The following is a 23,254-nucleotide window of genomic DNA, read 5'->3' as shown; positions in this document are numbered from 1 at the left end:
ATTTTAATGTAGAAGTATTTTAGAGTTTTTAATGCAGTTTATTAGTTAGGCTTCCATGCTGTAGCATTCATTAGTTCTATAATACAGTATAATACACATTCAAAAACACTATAGGTTAGTATACTCTAAATTAGTTTACTTTAGTTTATTAATTTTTTTCATGTGGAAAAGACATTTTTCGCATATATTCATTTTATATTTTAGATTGTGCAAAAAATAGGTACACATGAACATATTACAATGTAATTACCAGATATTGTCTAAAAAACTAGCATGCGCTATACTGTTTTCAATGGGGTTTAGAGGTAGTGTGTTTTTGCGCGCTGCAGCAGGTTTACAGTCAGTGTCTGAATCACATGGCATTGACTGAGCTAAAGTAATGAGCGGCCACGAGCTCATGCTGTTTACATCGCAACACCTCAGAAGAACACTACCGACCATGAGATCAAATTGTGGATAATCTTTCTTCTATCGACTTGGATTTATCGACGATTGTCTCCAGCTAAAGGTAAGTCTGTCAGTTTAATGCGCATTTAAAATGAAATATTATATAAAACAGCTCATTTTTAAAGCCATACAGTCTGGTGTTTGTGTTACACAAACATCAAATAAAGCGATTTACAGGCATCTGAAGAGCGTTTGTTGACTGTACAGTGATGCCCTAATTCTGTCGCCGGGTTTTGTTTACGTTTTTCCGCCATGCTGCTGCAGTAACGGCACACTGACTGACGCTCACGCCAGACAGCATTACATTAAGCAAAGTGCTTTCTCGACTATTGCCACAAGCCAACCACATATATTTAAAGAATTTATGATGATAACTGAAAATGCTTTTTAGCAGCACGGGTTTATTACACTAAAGACACAATGACGGGGTTTCTGTAACGTTACAGCTAACGTTAACGTGCTTGACCTGTAAACACGAGAAAATGCACTTAAAATATACACCGCGGTCTTACAGTAAGCTAGCTACTTATTTATAAATTGTAATAATTTGAATATAGTGTCAATATATGTCAATATAAGGTAGTCAAATATATTATATTAGGTTAAGTTCATGGGTTTAAGGATATATCATTATTTTATACAGAACCGTTACATTACTTTAAAAAAAGTGCTACAGCAAGCTATGGTAGTTCATATATCCATGGTAGCCTATGTGACATTTTATATGACAGCGTCCTTATTACATTTGATAGAAGTACAGCAGCCAAATTGCATGAACCTAGTGACCCTGAACCAAATCCCAATCCTATAGTAATTACAGATATTTAATTAACACATTACTTAAAAGGACATAGTTAATCTAAAATTAAAATGTGCTCACTATTTACTCACCCTCAAGTGGTTTTAAACCTTTATGAGTTTCTTTATTCTTTAGAAAATAAATGTATTGTGAAGAAAGCTAAAAAACGTAATCTGTAACCTTCATAATATTAAAAAACAAACACTATGGAAGTCAATGATGACCGGTTTCCAGCTTTCTTCATAATATCTTCCTTTGGATTTAATTGAAGCTAGAAACTTAAAGAGGTTTGAAACAAGGGGGATTAAGTAATGACAGATTTTTTTTCATGTTATGTACTGTAACAAAGAGACTTAAATTGAAATGTAACATTTAAATTTAAATTTATAAGACAATCAATAGACTCGGTTTCATTTGAGCTAAAACCTATTGTATTAATATGATCTTTAGTTCCTTCCTCATAATTAATAGTTATCAATGTCATTTTATAACGTTTTATCAAGTACTGAACACAGATAATGCTTTATCTCAGATAAGTTTCAGATGACTCTAATTGAGGTTTTCTTCTCTGAAGTATTCATCATATGACCCGACCGAGTGAATCTCCTATGAAATCTCAATTAGATTACTAACTAACCACTGTCACATGCAACTGATCAGTGCACAAACCCTTTTTAATCAAAATAAAGAAAAACACACGCTGTCCAATTAGACAAGAAGCTTCTATTCATAAATACTGGCATATAAACAAGATTTAATCTAAGAAATGCAATAAATAAGGTCACACTGATCATTTGATCTTCATTTTCGTAAGAGATGTATGTCTTTTTTACTGTTCAGGTCATATTGTATATCAAACTTCTTATTTCAGGCTAACATGGGATGCCTCTTTCGAAGTGAGGAGATGTGTCTGGTCCAGATCTTTCTACAGGCTGGTTCAGCTTACAACTGCGTCAGTGAGCTTGGGGAGCTGGGTTTAGTCGAATTCAGAGATGTGAGTTTAATGCAAATACTGCTGTTTTGGTGTTTGAGGTCAGTAAGAATTACATTTTTTTAAATAAATAGTTTGACTTGGCTCAACATTTGGATTGTTGGTAAAAGGGATAGAGCTGTGGCCGGAAGTTATCAACAAATATTTTGTTTATTATATAGTAAATTGTATTTTATTCAAATCTACCCCAACAGTAATTATACAGTGTTATTCATATTATTTATTAAATAATCTATTAAATTGTATTTTATTAAAGTCTACCCCTAACCAAACTAAACCCAACCCCCACAGTAATATAAAAAAATCAATTATTGTTGTATATATACTGATGTGAGCATCAGCAGCTGTATCCCATTTACACAAAAATACATTGATGTGCAGTGAGTAATTATACATACAGTGTTTTATTATTTATTAAATAACCCATTAAATTGTATTTTCCTAATGTCTACTCCTAACCCAAGACTAAACCCAAGCTCTACAGTAATGTAAAAATATGAATAATTTCACAAACTTATATATATATATGCGAGTATCAGCAGCTGTATCCCATCTAGATAGATAAAAATAGTGATGTACAGTGAGTAATTATACAGTGTTATTCATATTATTTATTAAATAACCAATTAAATTGTATTTAATAACGTCTACCCCTAAACTAATACTAAGCCTAAGCCCTACAATAATGTAAAAATATTAGTTATTGTTATACAGTGTCACAAACATTATTGATATACACTTGAAGTCAGAATTATTAGCCCCCCTAAATTATTAACCGTCCTGTTTGTTTTTTTCCCCAATTTCTGTTTAATGGAGAGAAGATTTTTCAGCACATTTCTAAACATAATAGTTTTAAAAACTCATTTTTAATAACTGATTTATTTTATCTTTGCCATGATGACAGTAAATAATATTTAATTAGATATTTTTCAAGACTCTTCTATACAGCTTAAAGTGACATTTAAAGGCTTAACTAGGTTAATTAGGTAAACTAGGCAGGCTAGGGTAATTAGTTAAGTTATTGTATAACGATAGTTTGTTCTGTAGACTATCAAAAAACAAAATAGCTTAAAGGGGCTAATGATTTTTTCCTTAAAATGGTGTTTAAAAAATTAAAAACTGCTTTTATTCTAGATTAAATAAAACAAATAAGACTTTCTCCAGAAGAAAAAAATATTATTAGACATACTGTGAAGATTTCTTTGCTCTGTTAAACATCATTTGGGAAATACTTAAAAAAAGAACAAAAAATTCAAAGGTGGGCTAATAATTCTGACTTTAACTGTATATTGATGTGAGTATCTGCAGCTGTATCACATCTAGACAAAAAGTAATTTTTACTTAACCTAATTATTTACAACCTAAATATTAAATATAACAGCATTAAAATATAAAGGTTCAGTTGTATTAACATTCACTATATTACAGCTGCACATTTTTTTCTGAACAAATTAGTGCAACCCTGTAGCATAAAAGATCTGTTAAAAAACATTAAAAATCTTGCCAACCACAAACATTTGAACATTAGTTTGCTTGACAGATTCAAATAGCACTTTTTCAGATAAATTTTTTTACTCATATCCTTTTAATGTTCACAATTGAACTTGCTTTATTAATGTCTAATATATTCGCCTCTCCTAAACCCATTTTATTTTCAGTTGAATCCAAATGTGAACGCATTTCAGAAGAAGTTTGTGTCAGAAGTCAGAAGATGCGAAGAGCTGGAGAAAACCTTCAGTAAGTGTTAAAAACCAGCCACCTAGCTAAAACTAGCTCTATTTTAGTCACTTTTTTCTTCATAAGCACTCAGCATAATCAGTGTAGTCTGACTGTGCATATCTTCAACATGTTGTCTCCTTATCAGAATATCTGGAGCAAGAGATCAGTCGTTCTCTCTATCCTCCTCTGAAAGGAGCTCTACCCACCGCCAGCCCAATCCCATCAGCCCCACAGCCCAGAGAGCTGCTCTGCATCGAGGAGGAGAGCGAACGACTGGCCAGAGAGCTCAGAGAGGTGTGATGCTTACAAATCATCAGTCTCTGGTGTCCTGAAGAGGAGACTCTGATGTAGTCAGAGCTGGGTAGTAATGGATTATTTGACATCCAGAATACAAAAATTAAGAGCAAACGTAAAGAATTTTTAAAAACACTTGTAATCAGACTACAGTTACTTTTTATGGATTACATATTATTTACACAATGACAGTAAGTTATTTATAAAATTGATTCTTCTAATTTTTTTTAGATTTATATTATTTTCATAATATAGCAGCTGCTTTCATAGTCATCATTTTTTGTTATTCACTTTTTTGTTGCTATTGTTTTTTTCTTTGGCAAATGCAATTCTAGTGTTTTTTTCTTATGAAATACTTGATGTAGCAGTGATTTTGCTGTATTCTCTTTTGTTTTTTAATGTTTTATTATGATATTGCTGTTTTCTACATGTACTTATATTTTAAAGTCATAAGATGTGATTTTTAATCAGTGTTACTATCAGCAAACATCAACAAAAAGGTAAATTAGTGTCAGTGTTTTACAATATTAGTATCTTTTTTCTTTGTGTCTGTCAGAATTGTACAATATTATACTTCTGTCACATCAAATTGGCGAGAAGAGTATAAACCGGAGGTCGGAGCCAGCTCCAAGTGGCTGGGACTTGATCTCCAAACCTACAAACCTGGAGTTATATATTTATTTAATATCTTGTTAATGATACGGAGTCCAATATTGTGCTTTATGAATGTCTACACCTACCCCAACCCTAAACCCAACCTCACAGTAATCTGTTGTGTTTTATTAATGTCTACTCCACCTACACCTTCTTAACCCAGCCTACTTCAAACCCTTAACAAAAATAGCCTGATTTTATCTACGTAACATTGCACGGATTACACCTTTTCTATCACGGCCTGATGCAGAAAGCCTTATCTATGCCTTTATCACATCACGTCTTGATTTCTGTAACTCATTCTTCGGTGGCCTAACAACAAGCTCTCTTAGACGTTTACAGTATATTCAAAATTCCTTTGCACGGGTTTCTTTACCCCACCATATCACCCCTGTACTTCTGCAACTTCACTGGCTTCCTATTGAGTCGCTTATTGATTTTAAGATCTTTTAAGATTTTAACATATAAAGCAGTTCATGGGCTAGCACCTGACTACATTTGTGACCTGGTAACTCTCGCCACTCCCACCTGCAGTCTTCGTTCTGCATCTGGACTTACCCTGTATCAGCTATAATGTAATCTTAAGACCATCTACGTGGTAGAGCTTTTTCAAACAGTGCACCTAAGCTATGGATGGTCTACCCATCAGCATCTGGAATGCCACTTCTCTGGACTGTTTTAAGAAACTTCTCAAGACACCTTTTTACCATTGCTTTTAACTTAGAGTGATTATTTTTGTCAATTTAATCATTCAATTTTATTGTTCATATTTTATTATCTTATTGTGGTGTTTTTACAGTTTTTTTATTGTTCTGCTTTGTTACTGCATGCCTTGTAGCGCTTTGGGTTTGAGAAAAGCGCATTATAAATAAAGTATATTATTATTATTATTACTTGTGGCATAAGTCTCTCCCACTTGGAGGTCACCCAACCTCCTTTCGGTATGATCCCTCCCACTTGGAGGTCTCCGGGCTGCATCGATACCTTCTTGAAATTGGCTCAAAAGTAATTTAAATATAATCCGAACATACTACCGTAAATGTGTAATCTAAAAGATTAAATTTGTTATATAATTTGTTATGAGTATCTTATTAAAGGTGCAGTATGTAAGAGTGACAGTTTGCAGTCCAAAGTCTAAATATTGGAGAGGTTTTTATTTATTTATTTATTTTTTTACCTGGCCCCTACTCTGACGACTGAACATAGTCATGACACAAATAAAGAGAACATACCTGATGATCAAATGTCAATTAGAATTGTAAAACTCTGAATCTGCGTCTCATTTTGGGTTGCTAGTGTCCACAAATGGTCACATTTTCGGCAGCACTCACATAGATTGAAGCAGCCTTTATGACTGAAATGAAATACTCTGCATTTACCTCCAAGGCCACCAGGGGTGCTGAAATATAACTGGGTTAAACTTGTAGTGGGCTGGTTATAGAGACCAAAACAAATACAGATATTCCGTCACAGAATGCACATTTCAAAGCAGAATATCTGACTTCAGCATTGTTTTCAGATAAACAAGAATGCTCACTTAGCACATTTCGTTAATATCTGCCAACATATTATAATGTTTCTATGCTTTATGAGAGTCGAAAACTTACATGCAGCGCCTTTAAGTGTTAAGTGATGTCCTTGACCATGTGTTAATGTACTGTAGGTGTCCAGGAACAGGGACAGTCTTCGTAACCAGCTGACCCAGCTCAGCCAGTACAGAGGGGTCCTGAAGCAGAGCATTTTACTACCAACCTCACAGGTAAAAAGTAAACACAGTTTTTAGCAAGCTTACCTCCAAGAGATGTCTTTCTGATGCCCACCAAACCATCTCATAATGTCCTTCAAGGTTCCACCTCTGACTCTTGAGACATCAGCATTACTGGACAGCAGGCAAGATATGCGTTTGAGGTGAGGATGATATCTATTTAAAGTAGAAATGCCCAAAGTAGGGCCCACGGGGTAAAGTTGGCCCACCATCCCATCTACGAAGAGAGTGAGAAGGATGGAGAGAGTTGGGTAGAATGCCATTAACAGAGATCGTCACATCGAATCATATGAAACATATCGTGATAAATTTTTTTAACAACATCGTCCAGCCCTATGGAGCACCACTCACACATAAGGGAAAAGTTCACCCAGAAATGTTTATTTCCTCATTATTTACTCACATTTAAGTGATTTAAAACTAGTATGAATTTTTGTCTTTTTATGAACACAAAACAAGATATTCTGAATAATTTTAGAAGAACGCAGCCACCGACATCCATAGTAGAAACAAAAAATACTACGAATGGCTAAACATTGATGTTTTTTTCGATGGTTTAAAGTATATCTTGCTTTGTGTTTAACAGAAGAAGCTCAAACTGGTTTGGAACAAGTGGAGAATGAGTAAATAATAAGATTTAGTAGAGTAAATTACACCTGATGACATTGTTTTACTCTGAAATGACAAACACAAAAATAACGATACACGCGACAGCAGTTTTAGCTAAAAGGTGTAAATTTTATTTTCACATTACACATGACGTGTGAACTACTTTCCTGTGAAGTTTTGTTGCTGGTGTGGTCCATCCGTGGAAGGTGCCAGCGTTTGAGAGGCTGCTGTGGCGGGCCTGTCGTGGATACATCATTGTAGACTTCTGGGAGATGGAGGAAAGGCTGGAGGAGCCAGACACTGTAAGAGACATTACGGTCAATGCTATAAGACATTTCAATAGACATATCAACTTGCATGGTTAGTGATGTTTGAGTTTCATCCTGCTCACAGGGAGAGACGATTCAGTGGACTGTCTTTGTGATCTCTTTTTGGGGGGAGCAGATTGGACAAAAAGTGAAGAAGATCTGCGATTGGTAACTCATTTCAGTTATAGCTTACTGTTTTTCACTTTATGGTATCAGATTTTAGAAATCTCACCCTGTTTGATTCATTTTGAAATGAATAATACAATGCAGGTTCAGCATCTCTATTTTCGCAGTTTCCGCACACATACCTTTGTGTATCCGGAAGGATTGGAGGAGAGGGAAGGAATACTCCAGGGGCTGGAAAGCAGAATAGTGGACATCAGAACAGTACGCAGAATAATTCCTTCATCTTTTTATTTTGAAGAATTACATTCTCTCTGAAATAAGAGCATGCAGGCAATCTAGTTTAGATGATTTGGACAATTAAAATGTTAGAAAGTAGGGCTGGGTGATTTGGGTCAATGCTACCAAGCCGACCAATCACAGAGCTTGCGTTATGCGTCGTTGCAACGTGTAGTTACATTTTTTGAGAAGTCAGCATCGGCAAAGAACTGCGCCAGCCTATACGCTGTGCTCGATGCAGAAGTGTAAACAGAGCGGGGTCACGGGACTCCACATGCGGTAGGGAAAGTAATTGGAAAAAATTGACCTGGACAAATTAAATCGATTATAAGTTCTGAATGTTGATTTCGATTACTTTTCGATGAATTGCCCAGCGCTATTAGAAAGTTCACTGCTTAGCAGTTAAATACCTATATAGATTAAATTAATTTATTCATTTTATTTTCGGCTTTATTAATCCGGGGTTACCACAGCGGAATGAACCCCCTATATTTTTAGATACATCACAAATTTTCTTGCTTTTGCATATGATATTTTGGTAACACTTTACAATACAGGACACAGGTAATGTTAGGTAATGTATTTACTAACATGAAAAAACAATAAACAATACATTTATTAGAGTATTTATCCATCTTTGAACATACAGTTGTTCACTGTTAGTTCATGTTTACTCAGAGAGCATTAACTAATGCATTAATAAATTATGAGCTATAATTAATAAATGCAGTACAAACTTACAAATACATATAAATACATAAACTATTTACATAAACTACTTTTCTCATATTTTAAAGTTAAGATTTAACAGTTTAGATCTTTTAACGTGCAATAAGACGCTGAAAATGCAAAAATCAAAACATAAAACATACAGTTAAAGTCAGAATTATTAGCCCCCCTTTGGATTTTATTTTCTTTTTTAAATATTTCCTAAATGATGTTCAACAGAGCAATGAAATTTTCACTGTATGTCTGATAATATTTTTTTCTTCTGGAGAAAGTCTTATTTGCTTTATTTCGGCTAGAATAAAAGCAGTTTTAAATTAAAAAAAAAAAACATTTTAAGGACAAAATTATTAGCCCTTTTAAGCTATTTATTTTTTTTAAAAGTCAGCAGAACAAACCATCGTTATATAATAACCTGCCTAATTACCCTAACCTGCCTAGTTAACCTAATTAACCTAGTTAAGCCTTCAAATGTCACTTTAAGCTGTTTAGAAGTGTCTTAAAAATATCTAGTCAAATATTACTTACTGTCATCATGGTAAAGATAAAATAAATCATAAAAAGATAAAATTAAAACTATGATGTTTAGAAATGTGTTCAAATAGTCTTCTCTCCATTACACAGAAATTGGGGAAAAAATAAACTGGAGGGCTAATAATTCTGACTTTAACTTTAAATACTTACACAAAATGCATTGTCAAACAGCCATTTTTTTCTGTGAGCAGTTTTTAAAAATAGATATTGATCATTTTATTAAGCCAAAAATGACAGCAAATGCTATTTTATATAAATCCTGTAAAAAAGGAACAACATTTCTTAATTTCTTCGATTAAAATAGACAATAAAAGGTCAAACTTTTGTTTTTTTTATGTAACTTTGTGTCTATATGACAGTTTATTCTGCATGAACTGCATGAAAACAAACACGCATAACGTGCACTGTCTGACAGCCGTATTTCTCTGCACATCTTTTAAAATATATATTGATCATTTTATTAGGCGCAGACACATTAAATGAACCAAAAATGACTGTAAATGCTATTTTATGTAAATCCTATAAAAAGGGAAAACCATTTCTTAATTTATATAATTAAAATGTACAAAAAAGTCAAATTTGTTTGTTTTTTAATGTAACTTTGTCTATTTGACAGTTTATTCTGCAAAAAGATGCTAAAAATGCAAAAAAATAAAAAATAAAAATAATCACTCACACAATGTGCAGTCTAACAGCCATATTTCTCTGTGTGCATCTACATAATGATCATTTTATTAGGCACGGACACATAAATGAACCAAAAATGACAGTAAATACTTTTTTTAATAAATCCTGTAAAAGTAGGACAATTTCTTAAGCAAGCTCTTCAAATAAAATGAACAGTAAAGGACAGACTTTACCTATTCTGCAGGTGCTGTCTCAGACGGAGCAGTATATGCAGCAGCTGCTGTCCCGCTGTGTGTGTCAGATGCCACAGTGGAAGATACGTGTGCAGAAGTGTAAAGCTGTGCAGATGGTCCTTAATCTGTGCAGCCCTTCAGTCACAGACAAGTGTCTGATTGCTGAGGCCTGGTGTCCCGTGGCCAAACTGCTTCTGCTCCAGAGCGCTCTGATGGAGGGAACGGTAAGAAATGGCTTTTTATTCACACAGAAGTCAAATGAGTTTATTTTAGAAATGCTTTTCTTTTGAAATCCCAGACCTTTTATGTAGCGTGTAATATAGCTGCTTGTAAACATAAAAGATCTGTTTTAAAGATCTTCCAGGTCCAAACTCGGTCCTGGAGGGCCAGTGTCCTGCATATTTTAGTTTCAACCCCAATTAAACACATCTCAACCAGCTAATCAAGCTCTTCGTAGGTATACTAGAAACCTCAAGGCATGTGCGTTGAAGCTAAACTCTGCAGGATAACGGCTTTCCAGGACCGAGTTTGGACACCCCTGATCTAAGTGAATGATAGATAGAGTTGTTAGACAATTAAATTCTTGCTTCTTATTGGTAACAAATCTGTAAAATGCCCGCCTGTGGTCTTCATTGGCTGCCTATGAGCACTGTAGTTGTACTTGAGGCCTGGAAAAGTTTGGTTCTTTTGTCAAAATGTTGTTTTTTTCTGCTTTATGAAAGCAAATCTACTTTAAATTCATATCCAGGTTGATTCTGTCATTACTGTTTACATCCCTATGTTTAAATGGTATTAATAGTCTCATTTATTTATAATGTGCTGTATATGGTGGACTAATCACAACAGACTGGGCCAATCAGTTATCAGGGTGTGGGAAAATATTGATATAGCATAATATAGCCATTTCTTTTCATGAAAATACTTTATCAATACAAGGGTGACCATCTCAATATATGGCCAATATTTTTAATTGAATAACAAAACATGTTTCTTTACAGTCCTGTAGATGATGGCCTCAGAAAGGTGCATTTACCATTTATTACAGGATTTCTTTCATGTGCTGATCAGTTAGTTTGCTTGAGAGTCCCATTTTGCACTGCAGTAATAAAACTTTGCCCAAGATTTCCTTTGTGGACATAATTGGAAGTTGGAAAAAGGTTACAAGTTCATAATAAAATAGCAATAATATTGTATTGTGACATGTATTGTTCGTGGTAATATCATGTTGTGGGTTCGTATCGTATCCCCAGCCCTGATCAGAGAAGATTATCCTCTAGGTGAGTTTAGGGTCACTGAACAAAATTGAAAATTCTGAGAGAAGGTAAATGTTTTTTTATTATTTTAGATAAATGCAAACCTACAGAAAACCACCAAAACTAATTTAGAAACCTTTAGAGTAGCATAATACAGCAATATAGTTATGCAGCATACATTTTTAGATGCCCAAATAATAATTAAAACTCTTATATACTAATGTAAAGCCTTAGTTTAGTATTCGTATTTACTAATGTAAAACTAAATAAATGAATCATAATGGTGGCAACAGTGGCTCGGTTGTTAGCACTGTCACCTCACAGCAGGAAGGTTGCAGGATCGAATCCCGGGTGGCCCAGTTGGCATTTCTGTGTGGAGTTTGCAAAACAAAACTAGAGTAATTTTGTGGAGTAAACAAAATTGGTCTTAGTGTGTGTGAATGTTAGAGTTTAAGGGTGTTTCCCAATAATGGGTTGCGGCTGGAAGGGCATCCACTGCGTAAAACATGTGCCGGAATAGTTGGTGCTTCATTCCGCTGTGACGACCTCTGATAAATAAGTGACGAAGCCTAAGGAAAAATAATAAATGAATCTCATAACATCATATCCTTCTGTATTTTAGAGAAAGAGCGGTAGCAGTGTCGATTCTTTCTACAACCGTTTACCAGCACCCACATCTCCTCCAACACTCTTTGAAACCAACGCTTTCACTTCCAGCTTCCAAAACATTGTGGATGCTTACGGTGTAGCCAGTTACAGAGAAGTTAATCCGGGTAACATTCACACATTTGATGGATTATAGGTCTTTTTTTATTGTTCTGTTTAATTCTGTTTTGATAGAGAAACAGAAGCATCTGACAGTAAATGTCTTGTGTGTGTGTTTTCTTCTCAGCTGTGTACACCATTATCACTTTCCCCTTTCTGTTTGCGGTCATGTTTGGAGATGTTGGTCATGGTTTACTCATGACATTGGCTGCCCTGTGGATGATTCTAGAGGAAAGAGACCCCAAGATGAGGACTAGCACTAATGAGGTTTGTTTTAGATTATGCATATCTCAATCGTTGTAACTGATTTAAACGGATAGTTCACCCAAATATGAAAATACTTTATTTATTCTCCACCTTTTGAAGACGTGTTTGAATTGTATTGAACACAAAAGAAGCTATATTGAAGGATGTTGGAAACGGGTTACCGTTGAGTTGTTCAGAGTAGTTGTTTTTCCAACTATGGATGTCAGTTGTTAATGGTTTCAAACATTTAAAAACATTCTATCGGGTTCAACAGAAAGAATAGAAACTCATGAACGTTTTGAATAATCTGAAGATGATTAGATGGGGAGCACATTTTAGCTTTTGGGTTAGTGCCTGTACAGTTCAAAACAAAAATGACCTATTTGCCATCATTAATAGGAACATGTGTTTTAGAAAAAAGCAAATAAGAGCTTCAGAACTGAATACGAGTGTGTCTAACTCACATTGTACAGCAATTATCATGTTATGGTAAAGAGTATTGACAATTTCTGTTTATCACAGACTCATTATAAATGACTGAAAATTATTAATATCTTAAAAAAATAAATTACTACCTACTCCAAATGGTCAATCAGTAGTGTATCCATCTGCCTTTCTCTTTTTGGTCTGTACTTTAGGTTTGTAAGTTTTTGGCTACACTTTAGTTTAAGCAATTATTGCGTCAAATTTTTATGAATATAAAAAAATTATATTCAAGTTTTGCTTTAATAAATTCCTAATTTATGAATAGTTAATAAGGTAGTAGTAAGGTATTAGGTAGGATTAAGAGCACTATTACTTGGCAGCAAATGCCAGAGCTCTCCTATTCTGGCAGAGGGGCGTTCTGGAGCATGTGACATCTGAGACTTCTCCATTATGGGTTTATGCCGAGGCCATTTCTGTGCCGGAGTCCTCTCTCCCAACATTGCTTTTTACGGAGTCTAAACTAATTAAAAAATAAGGAAGTTGTAATTTTGTGGTTAGGACTTTGTTAAGGATTTTAAATCATAAATAAATTTGACAAATTAGCTACGGTTTTAGTCAGTACGCCGAGTTCACACAATCCTGTATTTAAACATTTCCTGATTGACAGTACTTTTACAGCATGGAAAACAAAAGGGCTGTTTCGCATAGGAGATCTTTACATAGACAACCAATTTGCATCCTTTGCACAGCTGAAGGATGAGTTTTCTCTCCCGCAGTCTCATTTCTTTCGCTATCTGCAGATTAGAAACTATGTAAAGGAAAATACCTCACAATTTATAAATGAACCAGAAAATCATATTAATCAGAATCTTCCATCCTCGAACCCTAATACTAGACATTTGATATCAAGCTTTAAGACATTAAGCAGATTTAAGCACATTAAGACAGCTTGAGCCATGGATTTAAATGAAGAAGTGGCTGATGAGATCTGGGAGGAAGCCCTGTCGAGAATAAAAAAAAAGCTTCAATAAATTCGAGACAAAGTAATTCAATTTAAAGTTTGAGATTGAGTAAAACCTTTCCCTCTGTATCTCCTAAATGCGACAGATGTGGTTGGGCAGAAGGGATTTTGGCACATTTATTTAGGTTTTGTCCGGTTCTTTATGAGTCAATTTTGAATTGTTTTCCAGTGCTCATGGAACCAATAACCAAAGTGACTACAATTTGGCTATTTTTGGATATTTTAATATAATGGATACCTTACCATCAACCCAACAGCAAGCCCTGATGGTTGGCATGATTACAGCTAAAAAGGTGATCTTACTCAATTGGAAATCTCCAAAGGCTCCCTGTTTTAGGAGATGGTTGAATGAGCTGCTTTATGTCATTCACGACTACATCTTGAAACTTATTAGAAAAAAGCTGAAACTACATGGGGACCTATTTTAAGACTCCTGAAAATCTAGCATTTTACCTTTGTAAATTTTCATCTCTAACCCAAACATTCATGACACTGACCTTGTAAAAACGTAAATACTGTCATCCGTTTTATATATATATATATATATATATATATATATATATATATATATATATATATAAATATATATAAATATATATATATAAATATATATATATATAAATATATATAAATATATATATAAATATAATATAATATATATATATATATATATATATATATATATATATATATATATATATATATATATATATAAATAAATGTTTATGCTACATATGTCATGGCTAACGTCAATTATTTAGTTTTGTTTTCTTCTTTTTATTGGTATTGTACAGTTTTTGTAAAATATCTTATACAAAATGTTAAATAAAACAAAACATTACCAGGTAGGATTAAGGATGTAGAAAAAGATCATGAAGAATATGTACTTTATAACTACTAATAAACACCGAAAATCTTAATAATAGGCAGGTAATACATCACAAACTAAAGAGGTAATATTTATTTTCTGTGTGTATCTTAGATCTGGCGTATGCTGTTTGGCGGGAGGTATCTGATCCTCATGATGGGGTTGTTCTCCATCTACACTGGGGCTATTTATAATGAGTGCTTCAGTAAAGGACTCAGTCCTGTTTCCTCTGGCTGGCACCTCAAACCCATGATTCAGCATTACAACTGGAGGTACTGCACACTCTTACTTTTAACCAAAAGATTCAACTAGCATCCCAATTTTGCAGTTTCAAATAACTTGTGCACCTGCAGAGTGCAAAGTAGCTTTCTGCCAATGTAAAAGGTCTACAAAGTAGGATAAAGTCGATAAAAGGTGTTCTGTTTTGACAACTCTGAGAGAATTAGTGTGATATGTACAGTATATGGCTCTGTTGATGTGTTTGGATTGGTGTTACAGATCATAGGACATTAATTTGGACAACTATGCATTACTTTGATCATTTCAATATAACATATTAAAAGAAATCCAAAAAATTATAAACATTGAGAGTTAGTTTTAATCTCGCGGCCCACCTGCAGGGTCGCTGAGGCCCAGTGGTTGAGAATCCCTGGTGTAGAGTGTAGTGGCCAAGGCACTACATGATGCTGGTGGGGGAAAAAGGTTTTCTGGCTCGCCACTTCAAAACACCCCAAAGTGGCTTATTAATATTTAGATCTGGTGAATGTGCAGGCCATGGGAGATATTTCAGCTTCCCTTGTACATCCATGATTACAACAATAAATTTGTACATCAAACCACAAGAAGCACAACATAAATTTGCAGATATAGCCATTGCTTCTGTACAAGCATCTTAAAAGCCCCATTAAAACCTTCTGCTCAGTTAACGAATGATATGGAATAAGCACAGCACAGGATGTCCTTTAATATATAGTGTTAATGACCCCGACTGACTGTCAGGAAGTTCAGGATTTCCTTAGCTTTGTGAGGCCAAACTGATTAAAAACTTTGCCTTTTTCTAGGAATCAGCCATGAGTTTTTATTAGTCTAATTGTCATTGGTGTTCAGCAGATTTTCCATTTACACATTTTGAAACTGGATTAAGTTAGGGATGAAGATTTATAAAAAAAAAACTTCTCCAACACTTCAACTTGCCCTTGTTTTACTCTCTTGTTTTGTTTTTGTTCCTCTGGCTTGGTTTAGTGATGAAACTTTGAGGAGCAACCAGTACCTCACGTTGGATCCTAATATAACTGGAGTATTCCAGGGACCATATCCATTCGGCATTGACCCGGTAAGCACGTTTCTGATCAGATCCTCCCTGTCTTGCTCTCTGCGAGGTTCAGATTTTGATTTCACTGTTTCCTGGTTCTTAGATCTGGAGTCTTGCCAATAACCACCTCACCTTCCTCAATTCCTACAAGATGAAGATGTCTGTGATCATCGGGGTCATCCACATGACGTTCGGGGTCTGCTTATCCTTCTTTAACTACATGTAAGCCATCATATGTCTGGTTTTCTCTGGTTTTAATGATCTGCAGTGTGTTTATTTAGTATACCTATCCATGAACTCTTTTTTTTTTTTTCAGGTACTTTGGGAACGTGAGCAGTGTGTTCCTGGTGTTGATTCCTGAGTTAGTGTTCATGTTGTGTCTTTTCGGGTACCTGGTCTTCATGGTGGTGTTTAAATGGATTGCGTTTGGACCTCAGGATTCAGACCGTGCTCCCAGCATACTGATCCACTTCATTGACATGTTCCTGTTCTCCGAGAATCCAAGCAACCCACCACTTTATCCTAGACAGGTAAGAGAACCAGTCACATACTGATTAGTTTTCAACATAGTTTAGTCATACTTTTACTGCCACGACTAATATACATCTCACTTTCTTTAGATGACAGTGCAGAGGATATTAGTGTGTTTGGCTCTACTAGCGGTTCCAGTGCTGTTACTGGGAAAACCACTTCAGCTCTACTTCCAGCATAGGAACAGCAGGAGAACGGTAAACATGAGGGAAACCTCTGACTCATAGATGGGTAGATCGTGATAGTAAACAAGCAATGAAAACAGCTTGTTATGATTATCAGGGTTCATACACATTTTTACTACTAAAATTCCATGATTTTTCCATGACTATCAAGTGACCTAATGTTTCATGCAATGTTTACATATGCATGGTAAAAGAAAAACAATTCATGTTCAATTTTATTACAGCATATCGTAAAACACACAACAATTTAAATCATATTTATATCTATGTAAAATTGATTTAGATAATGCTTTCACAGCACTAATAATGTGAGAGTATGTGATTGGCCAAGTAAGTAAGTAAGTAAAGTTTATTTATAAAGCACATTTACTTCAGTTTGGCACTGACCAAAGTGCTGAACAAAACCATAGCACACACTCTAAAAGAGTAAAAGATAACAATAAAAGTAATAATAGGAATAAAAGTATTACAGCAACAACCACAATAAAGATTAAAAGCCTGGGAATGCAATAGAATAAAAATGTGTCTTAAGTCTGGACTTAAAAATAGAGAGAGAAGAAGCACTTGTAATATCCGGTGGCAGCTGGTTCCACAAACGAGGAGCAGCGACTGCAAAGGCTCTATCCCCTTTCAGTTTAAGTCGTGACCGAGGAACATGAAGTAAAATTTTATTTGAGGACCTAAGAGACCGAGGAGTTGACTGTAAGTTAATAAGCTCTGATATATAAGAAGGTGCTTGCCCATTCAGTGCTTTAAAAACAATAAGTAAAATCTTGAACTGAATTCTAAAATTAACAGGAAGCCAATGAAGGGATGCTAAAACTGGAGAGATATGAGCATGTTTTTTGGTGCCTGTTAAAAGTCTAGCTGCCGCATTTTGAACCAACTGCAACCGTGCCAATGAGGATTGGGGGAGACCAACATATAGAGAATTGCAATAGTCTAGGCGGGACGTGATAAAAGCATGTATGACCTTTTCCAGATCTTGAAAGGAAAGAATGGATTTGAGTCTGGAGATGATCCTCAGCTGATAATAACTATTCTTAACCACTGAGCTAATTTGTTTTTCTAGACAAAGCTCAGAATCAAAGATAACACCTAGATTTTTTACTTGCGATTTAACATACGGTGCAAGACTTCCCAAGCCCCCAATATACGACATTCTTGTTTTTGAGGGGCCGAAGAGAATAACTTCAGTTTTGTCATTATTAAGTTGAAGGAAGTTTTTTGCCATCCAACATTTAATATCCTCAAGACAATTAATTAGAGACTGCAGGGAGTTCTGAGATTTTAAAGGAACATACAGCTGAGAGTCATCTGCATAAAAATGAAAAGATATGTTATGTTTCCTTATAATATTACCAAGAGGAAGCATATATAAGTTGAAGAGCATTGGACCCAGAATAGAGCCCTGGGGGACACCACACAGAAGAGGGGCAGATGTTGACATAAATTGGCCAACAGAAACTGAAAAAGACCTGGATTTCAGATATGACTGAAACCATTGAAGTGCTGAACCCTTTATGCCCACCCAATGTTCCAGACGTGACAGAAGTATGGTATGATCAACTGTATCAAAAGCAGAACTCAGATCTAGTAAAACCAAAACTGCATTACTGCCTGAATCTACCGACAGCAGTAAGTCATTCCACACTTTTAACAGAGCGGTTTCAGTACTGTGGTGCATAGTGAAACCTGACTGTAAAGGTTCAAGTTTATGGGACGATTTTAAAAAAGGCTGTAGCTGTGATAAGACAGCTCTTTCTAGAACCTTTGACATAAATGGAAGTTTAGAGATAGGACGGAAGTTATTTAAGCAATTTATATCTGCATTGGGTTTTTTAAGCAATGGCTGGACAACTGCATGCTTTAAAAACGCAGGGACAGTGCCTGAAACTAAGCAGGAATTAACAATTGCTTGTATACTAGAACCTATTGTGTTGAAAGTCTCCTTTAAAAGATTAGAGGAAATAGGATCACACGGCGAAGTTGAAGTTTTTGTCTGAAACACTAAACCCCTCAACTCAGAGAGAGACACTGGTTCAAAATTACAGAAGGTAGCTGAAGAAACTGTCGAGTCCACACAGGAACTAGGGCAGAGAGGGGCAAAAGAGGATCTGATATCAGCTACCTTCTCAGTAAAGAACCTTTTAAATCTCTCACATATCTCTGATGACTGCTCAATTTTGCATGAGGTACGTGGAGAAATTATTGCGTTAATTGTGTCAAATAAAATTTTAGGGGTGTGTGAATGTTTATTAATAATGTCTGAAAAGTATGTAGCTCTAGCCTTTTTTGCTGCTTTTTGAAAGTTTACTTGTGCATCTCTAAAGATTTCAAGAGAGACAACAAGGTGATCTTTTCTCCAGCGCCGTTCTGCTTTACGACAAATCTGTCTGAGTGAGCGAGAGAGATCATCCAGCCATGGCTGTGATTTCATTTTTGGATACTTATATTTTAAAGGAGCTACACAGTCTAAGATATCTGAACAAGAAGAATTAAAAAGAGAAATTAAATCATCAGGACTTGAGGAATGCTCAGCAGCAGCTAATATTGCTGTAGACACTTTGTTACTATTAAACATAGTAGAAAACTGATTTGCAGTGAGAGAGTTTATGCAGCGAGAGTGAAAACCTTCACTTTTTGTAGTACCAGAGAAGTATGACAGAGTAGTGTTAAAAACAATAGGCTTATGATCTGAGAAGGAGGCATCTTCAATGACAATATTTTCTATGGAAAACCCGTAGGACATTATAAGGTCCAAAGTGTGGCCTAGTGCATGTGTAGCACCAACAATATGCTGAGTAAATCCAAAAGAATCCAAAACATGCATAAACTCAGTTTCCAAAGGCTTTCCAGGGCAGCACACGTGAATATTAAAATCCCCTAAGATTAATAAACGATCATAAGATGTGATTATATGAGAAACAAATTCAGAAAACTCCTTTATGAAACCTCTATCAGGCTTAGGAGGCCTGTAAACCAGAACACACAGAAAAGGAGTGGTATCCGATTCTATCAGAGCACATTGGGATTCAAATGTAGTGAAGTCCCCGACAGAGATAGTCCGACATCTGAACCAGTTTCTGAAAACCATAGCCACCCCACCTCCTTTCCCAATACATCTAGGAGTGCTGATAAAAGAACAGTTTAAAGGACAAAGTTCACCGAACACAGAGGACTCACCCGCTCCAATCCAGGTCTCAGTTAAAAAAAGGAAGTCCAAATTGTGGCTTGTAAAAAAGTCATTCAAAATAAATGTCTTATTGGACACAGATCTAGCGTTCAACAAAGCCATGTTGATGTGGGAAATGACTTGTAGATCTGACTGATGAACATAATCCAGTGATTTGATGTGTTGGAGATTTACGCCCCTACGTCGGATGCGCACCCGTGGAGGAGCTCCGAATTCGGCCAGCTGCCGTTTGTCCGGGAAGATAGGCAAGTGACAGGTGTATCTCACGTCCCACGAGCGTCGAGCCGGGTGCAAACCGCGGTGACCATACGTAGGTACAAATGAGCACGCAGTATGTAGAGCCAATGAAATAGAAATTTCCTTCCTCATCCTCACCCGGACACCTCCGCGATTTCCTCTTCTTCTGCGACGTTTTCGTTGATAGATAAGACAGCAGGGAAGCCGGCGAACAAACGCGGCCGTGGGAAAAGGAAACGATGAATAGCAGTAGTCATGTGTTATGGAGCAGTCTCTGGGTTGATTCTCCAACAAACCTCTAATGTTTAACAGTGCTTGGCGATCATATGAAATTAATGCATCAACGCAGCTCATGAATAAGAGAAGAAAAAGCACTGATAGAATGGTTGCCGAACAGACATTTAAAAATTGACGAGGCAAACGGCATGCCGACAAACACACAGGCGCCATCTTTTGCACACGTCCAAGGACAGATAAGAAGTAAATAACCTATATTCAATGAATACAGATATCCATTTTCCATGACTTTTCCAAAACTTTGTGGGGTTTTCAGATTTTCCAAAACTTTTCCAGGTTTGGAAAATGTCATATCAAAATTCCATGACTTTTCCAGGTTTTCCATGACGGGATAAACCCTGGATTATGGACGCAGTAGCACAATAGGGTCATGTTCTAGCTATAGTCACGTGAAAAAAAGCTAATACGCCCTGTGAAATTCCATTTCTTTGGCTTAGTCCCTCATTTATCTGGGGTTGCCACAGCGGAATGAACCATTAACCATTCCAGCATATGTTTTGTGCAGCGGATACCCTTCCAGCCAGTTCTGGGAAACACCCATACATATACACACTACGGCCAAATTAGTACATTCAGTTCACCTATAGTTAGGGCCAGACGGAATCTGCAACCGTTTTTTGCTATTTCTGCGGAGAATTTTGGTAAAAATCTGCGGATTTCTGCAGAATTAATTTGGGAGTATCCAGCGGAGTATAATAACTTACACCTTAATATATTAATTAAAAAGTAATAAATTACTGAAAAAAAACTGAATGAATTCAGATTTACACATTTACTCAAGTTAATAAACAGAATTAATAATGGGCTGCGGAATTCTGCGGGATATCTGCGGAAAATGTGCGGAATTCTGTGCGCGCAGATTCCGTGTGGGCCTACCTATAGTGCATGTCCTTGGACTGTGGGGGAAAACGGAGCACCCAGAGCAAACCCATGCAAACTCCACACAGAAATGTCAACTAATTAAAATTTAAATATGAAAAGTAAAACATTAGATGAACAATGTATATCGTTAAAGCTGCCATGAAATCAAAATGTACTCTACTCGTTTGAATATGTACATTGTAGTGTTTGTTTTTAAAGATGTATCAAAAATCATAACCTTCTCTCCCCCCTCGAAATGACTTCTCTTCACTTATCCACTTATCATTGAATGTGTCGTTTCTGCTCTAAATTTGTCCATTTGTCAATTATCCTTCATTTTGTTAGTAATACCCGTCTTTCAACAATCTAATCAGTTTGAGAAAAAAAGGACAGTCTTAACTTTTGTTCCATGGTGACTTTAAAATAAGTCAGGCAGTGCTCTGTCAATGTAATGCTTTAACTGAATAGCTACAGAGGTTTTGGAGCTTTCATTTGTGTTAATGTCTGTCCAACAGCTAAAGATTAGCCAAAATTGGTTGATGCAATAAGACAATAGCTATGTTTCAATCCACCTATTTTAATGTGCATTTTGGATATATGTTGATGGAAAAGCCAAGATGCACATAAAAGACATATGCACATTACTGAGCAGTAAGAACTGTTTATTTGATGAAAAAGATGCACCTAAACTACAACTGTAACACTTATTGAACAAATTGCAGTATGCGCATTTAAAAAAGGTCATGTGATTTTGTTATAAGAGGAGACGTGTGTCCATGCTTTTATTACATCACGGTTTGACTATTGCAATGCACTTTACAGTGGCATGTCAAAATCCCTAATTTCTTGCCGTCAGTTTGTCCAAAAGGCTGCTGCTAGATTCATTTGTAATAGCAGAAATTATGACCACATTACCCCTCTTCTAAGAGGCCTTCATTGGCTGCCTGTCCAATTCAGAATTGATTTTGAAGTGCTTTTACTGGTATATAAATCCCTCCATAATCTAGCTCCATCCTTTCTCTCAGAGCTGCTTCATTTTTACACTCCCGTGAGATCTCTTAGGTCAATTGATCAGATTCTGCGTTTAGTTCCTCAGTCCAGACTGAAGTGTAGAGGGGACAGAGCTTTCTCTGTGGCGGGTCCTCAATTGTGGAACACTTTGCCCCTTGAGATTAGAAAGGCTCCATCATTATCTATTTTCAAATCACTTCTTAAAACGTACCTTTTTAGCTTGGCTTTTTAATCTTATTTTAATAGTCCTTTCTACTGCTACATTTTTACAGACGTTTCTCTTGCCTTATTTCTCTGTTTTTATATTTTGTCTTTTTATTTTTACTTTGTTTTATGTACAGCACTTTGGTCAGTCTTGTGACTGCTTTTAAATGTGCTCTATAAATAAATGAACTTGATGTGATGAATGGACAAACCAGCAGGCTAAGCACATTGTAAAACATCTGAAATGTTGTTTTGGTCACTCTAAAACACCTTAACCATTTCAGTATTAGTGTTATTATATTATCAATGACCTCCAGAACTGTCAAGAGCTTCTGTGTGTCTTATGCCTTCAAACTCCACCGCGGGCTTATTGCGTGTCAGCATTGTCTTCTGAGGTGAAAGTCGTTTATTAAATAAGGAAAAGACTCTTGCAGTTTTGTCTACCGCAGAAAAGTCCATTTTAATTTTTGATTTGGCACCAGTCAATCAGGAAGTTACAGGATTTTATTCTCTGACTCGTTGGATGGAAACGCTGATTTATTCGCATGTCATTTATGCGACATTGCAGTTTTGCACACAAATTTAATTCACATCTATGTATGGAAACAGCTAATGATACCAAACACACCAGCAAAAAAAAGAACAGCGGTAAAAGTAAACTAAAAGTTTGTAATAGTTTAGTCACACTGAAATACTGTGGCAAGAGCTGTGCGAAACACTCAGAAGCCACAAG

General features: G+C 35.8%; 2 protein-coding genes across 3 annotated transcripts in view; one reads left to right on the top strand and one right to left on the bottom strand.

The window, feature by feature from the left end:
- wu:fc21g02 overlaps positions 1-20,613 on the bottom strand; it is a 43,534-nt gene extending 22,921 nt beyond the window's left edge. The window contains exons 1-6 of one of the 2 annotated variants that reach the window (XM_005160269.6): positions 19,902-20,613; positions 16,392-16,521; positions 10,109-10,317; positions 7,895-7,943; positions 6,697-7,578; positions 6,512-6,630 (exon numbers count right to left, since the gene is read on the bottom strand). Coding sequence is in view for 1 of the 2 variants with exons in the window: in XM_005160267.6 (XP_005160324.1) it covers positions 6,697-6,732 (36 nt within the window). In the remaining variant the exon portion in view is untranslated. The remainder of the gene's footprint in view (positions 1-6,511; positions 6,631-6,696; positions 7,579-7,894; positions 7,944-10,108; positions 10,318-16,391; positions 16,522-19,901) is intronic. The other variant, XM_005160267.6, reaches the window with a different exon arrangement.
- Positions 339-23,254, top strand: part of tcirg1a (T cell immune regulator 1, ATPase H+ transporting V0 subunit a3a) — a 28,692-nt gene continuing 5,776 nt past the window's right edge. The window contains exons 1-17 of the mRNA XM_005160272.6: positions 339-508; positions 2,118-2,240; positions 3,896-3,974; positions 4,102-4,250; positions 6,568-6,663; positions 6,751-6,812; positions 7,454-7,580; positions 7,672-7,754; positions 7,880-7,973; positions 10,120-10,332; positions 11,984-12,134; positions 12,254-12,393; positions 14,802-14,959; positions 15,930-16,020; positions 16,103-16,221; positions 16,316-16,529; positions 16,620-16,727. Of these exons, the coding sequence (XP_005160329.1) occupies positions 2,124-2,240; positions 3,896-3,974; positions 4,102-4,250; positions 6,568-6,663; positions 6,751-6,812; positions 7,454-7,580; positions 7,672-7,754; positions 7,880-7,973; positions 10,120-10,332; positions 11,984-12,134; positions 12,254-12,393; positions 14,802-14,959; positions 15,930-16,020; positions 16,103-16,221; positions 16,316-16,529; positions 16,620-16,727 (2,001 nt within the window). The 5' untranslated portion in view covers positions 339-508; positions 2,118-2,123. The remainder of the gene's footprint in view (positions 509-2,117; positions 2,241-3,895; positions 3,975-4,101; positions 4,251-6,567; positions 6,664-6,750; positions 6,813-7,453; positions 7,581-7,671; positions 7,755-7,879; positions 7,974-10,119; positions 10,333-11,983; positions 12,135-12,253; positions 12,394-14,801; positions 14,960-15,929; positions 16,021-16,102; positions 16,222-16,315; positions 16,530-16,619; positions 16,728-23,254) is intronic.

Source organism: Danio rerio, chromosome 1, assembly GCF_049306965.1.
Source record: "Danio rerio strain Tuebingen ecotype United States chromosome 1, GRCz12tu, whole genome shotgun sequence".
NCBI lineage: Eukaryota > Metazoa > Chordata > Actinopteri > Cypriniformes > Danionidae > Danio > Danio rerio.
The sequence above is the reverse complement of the archived record's forward strand: the minus strand, read 5'-3'. Positions and strand labels throughout refer to the sequence as shown.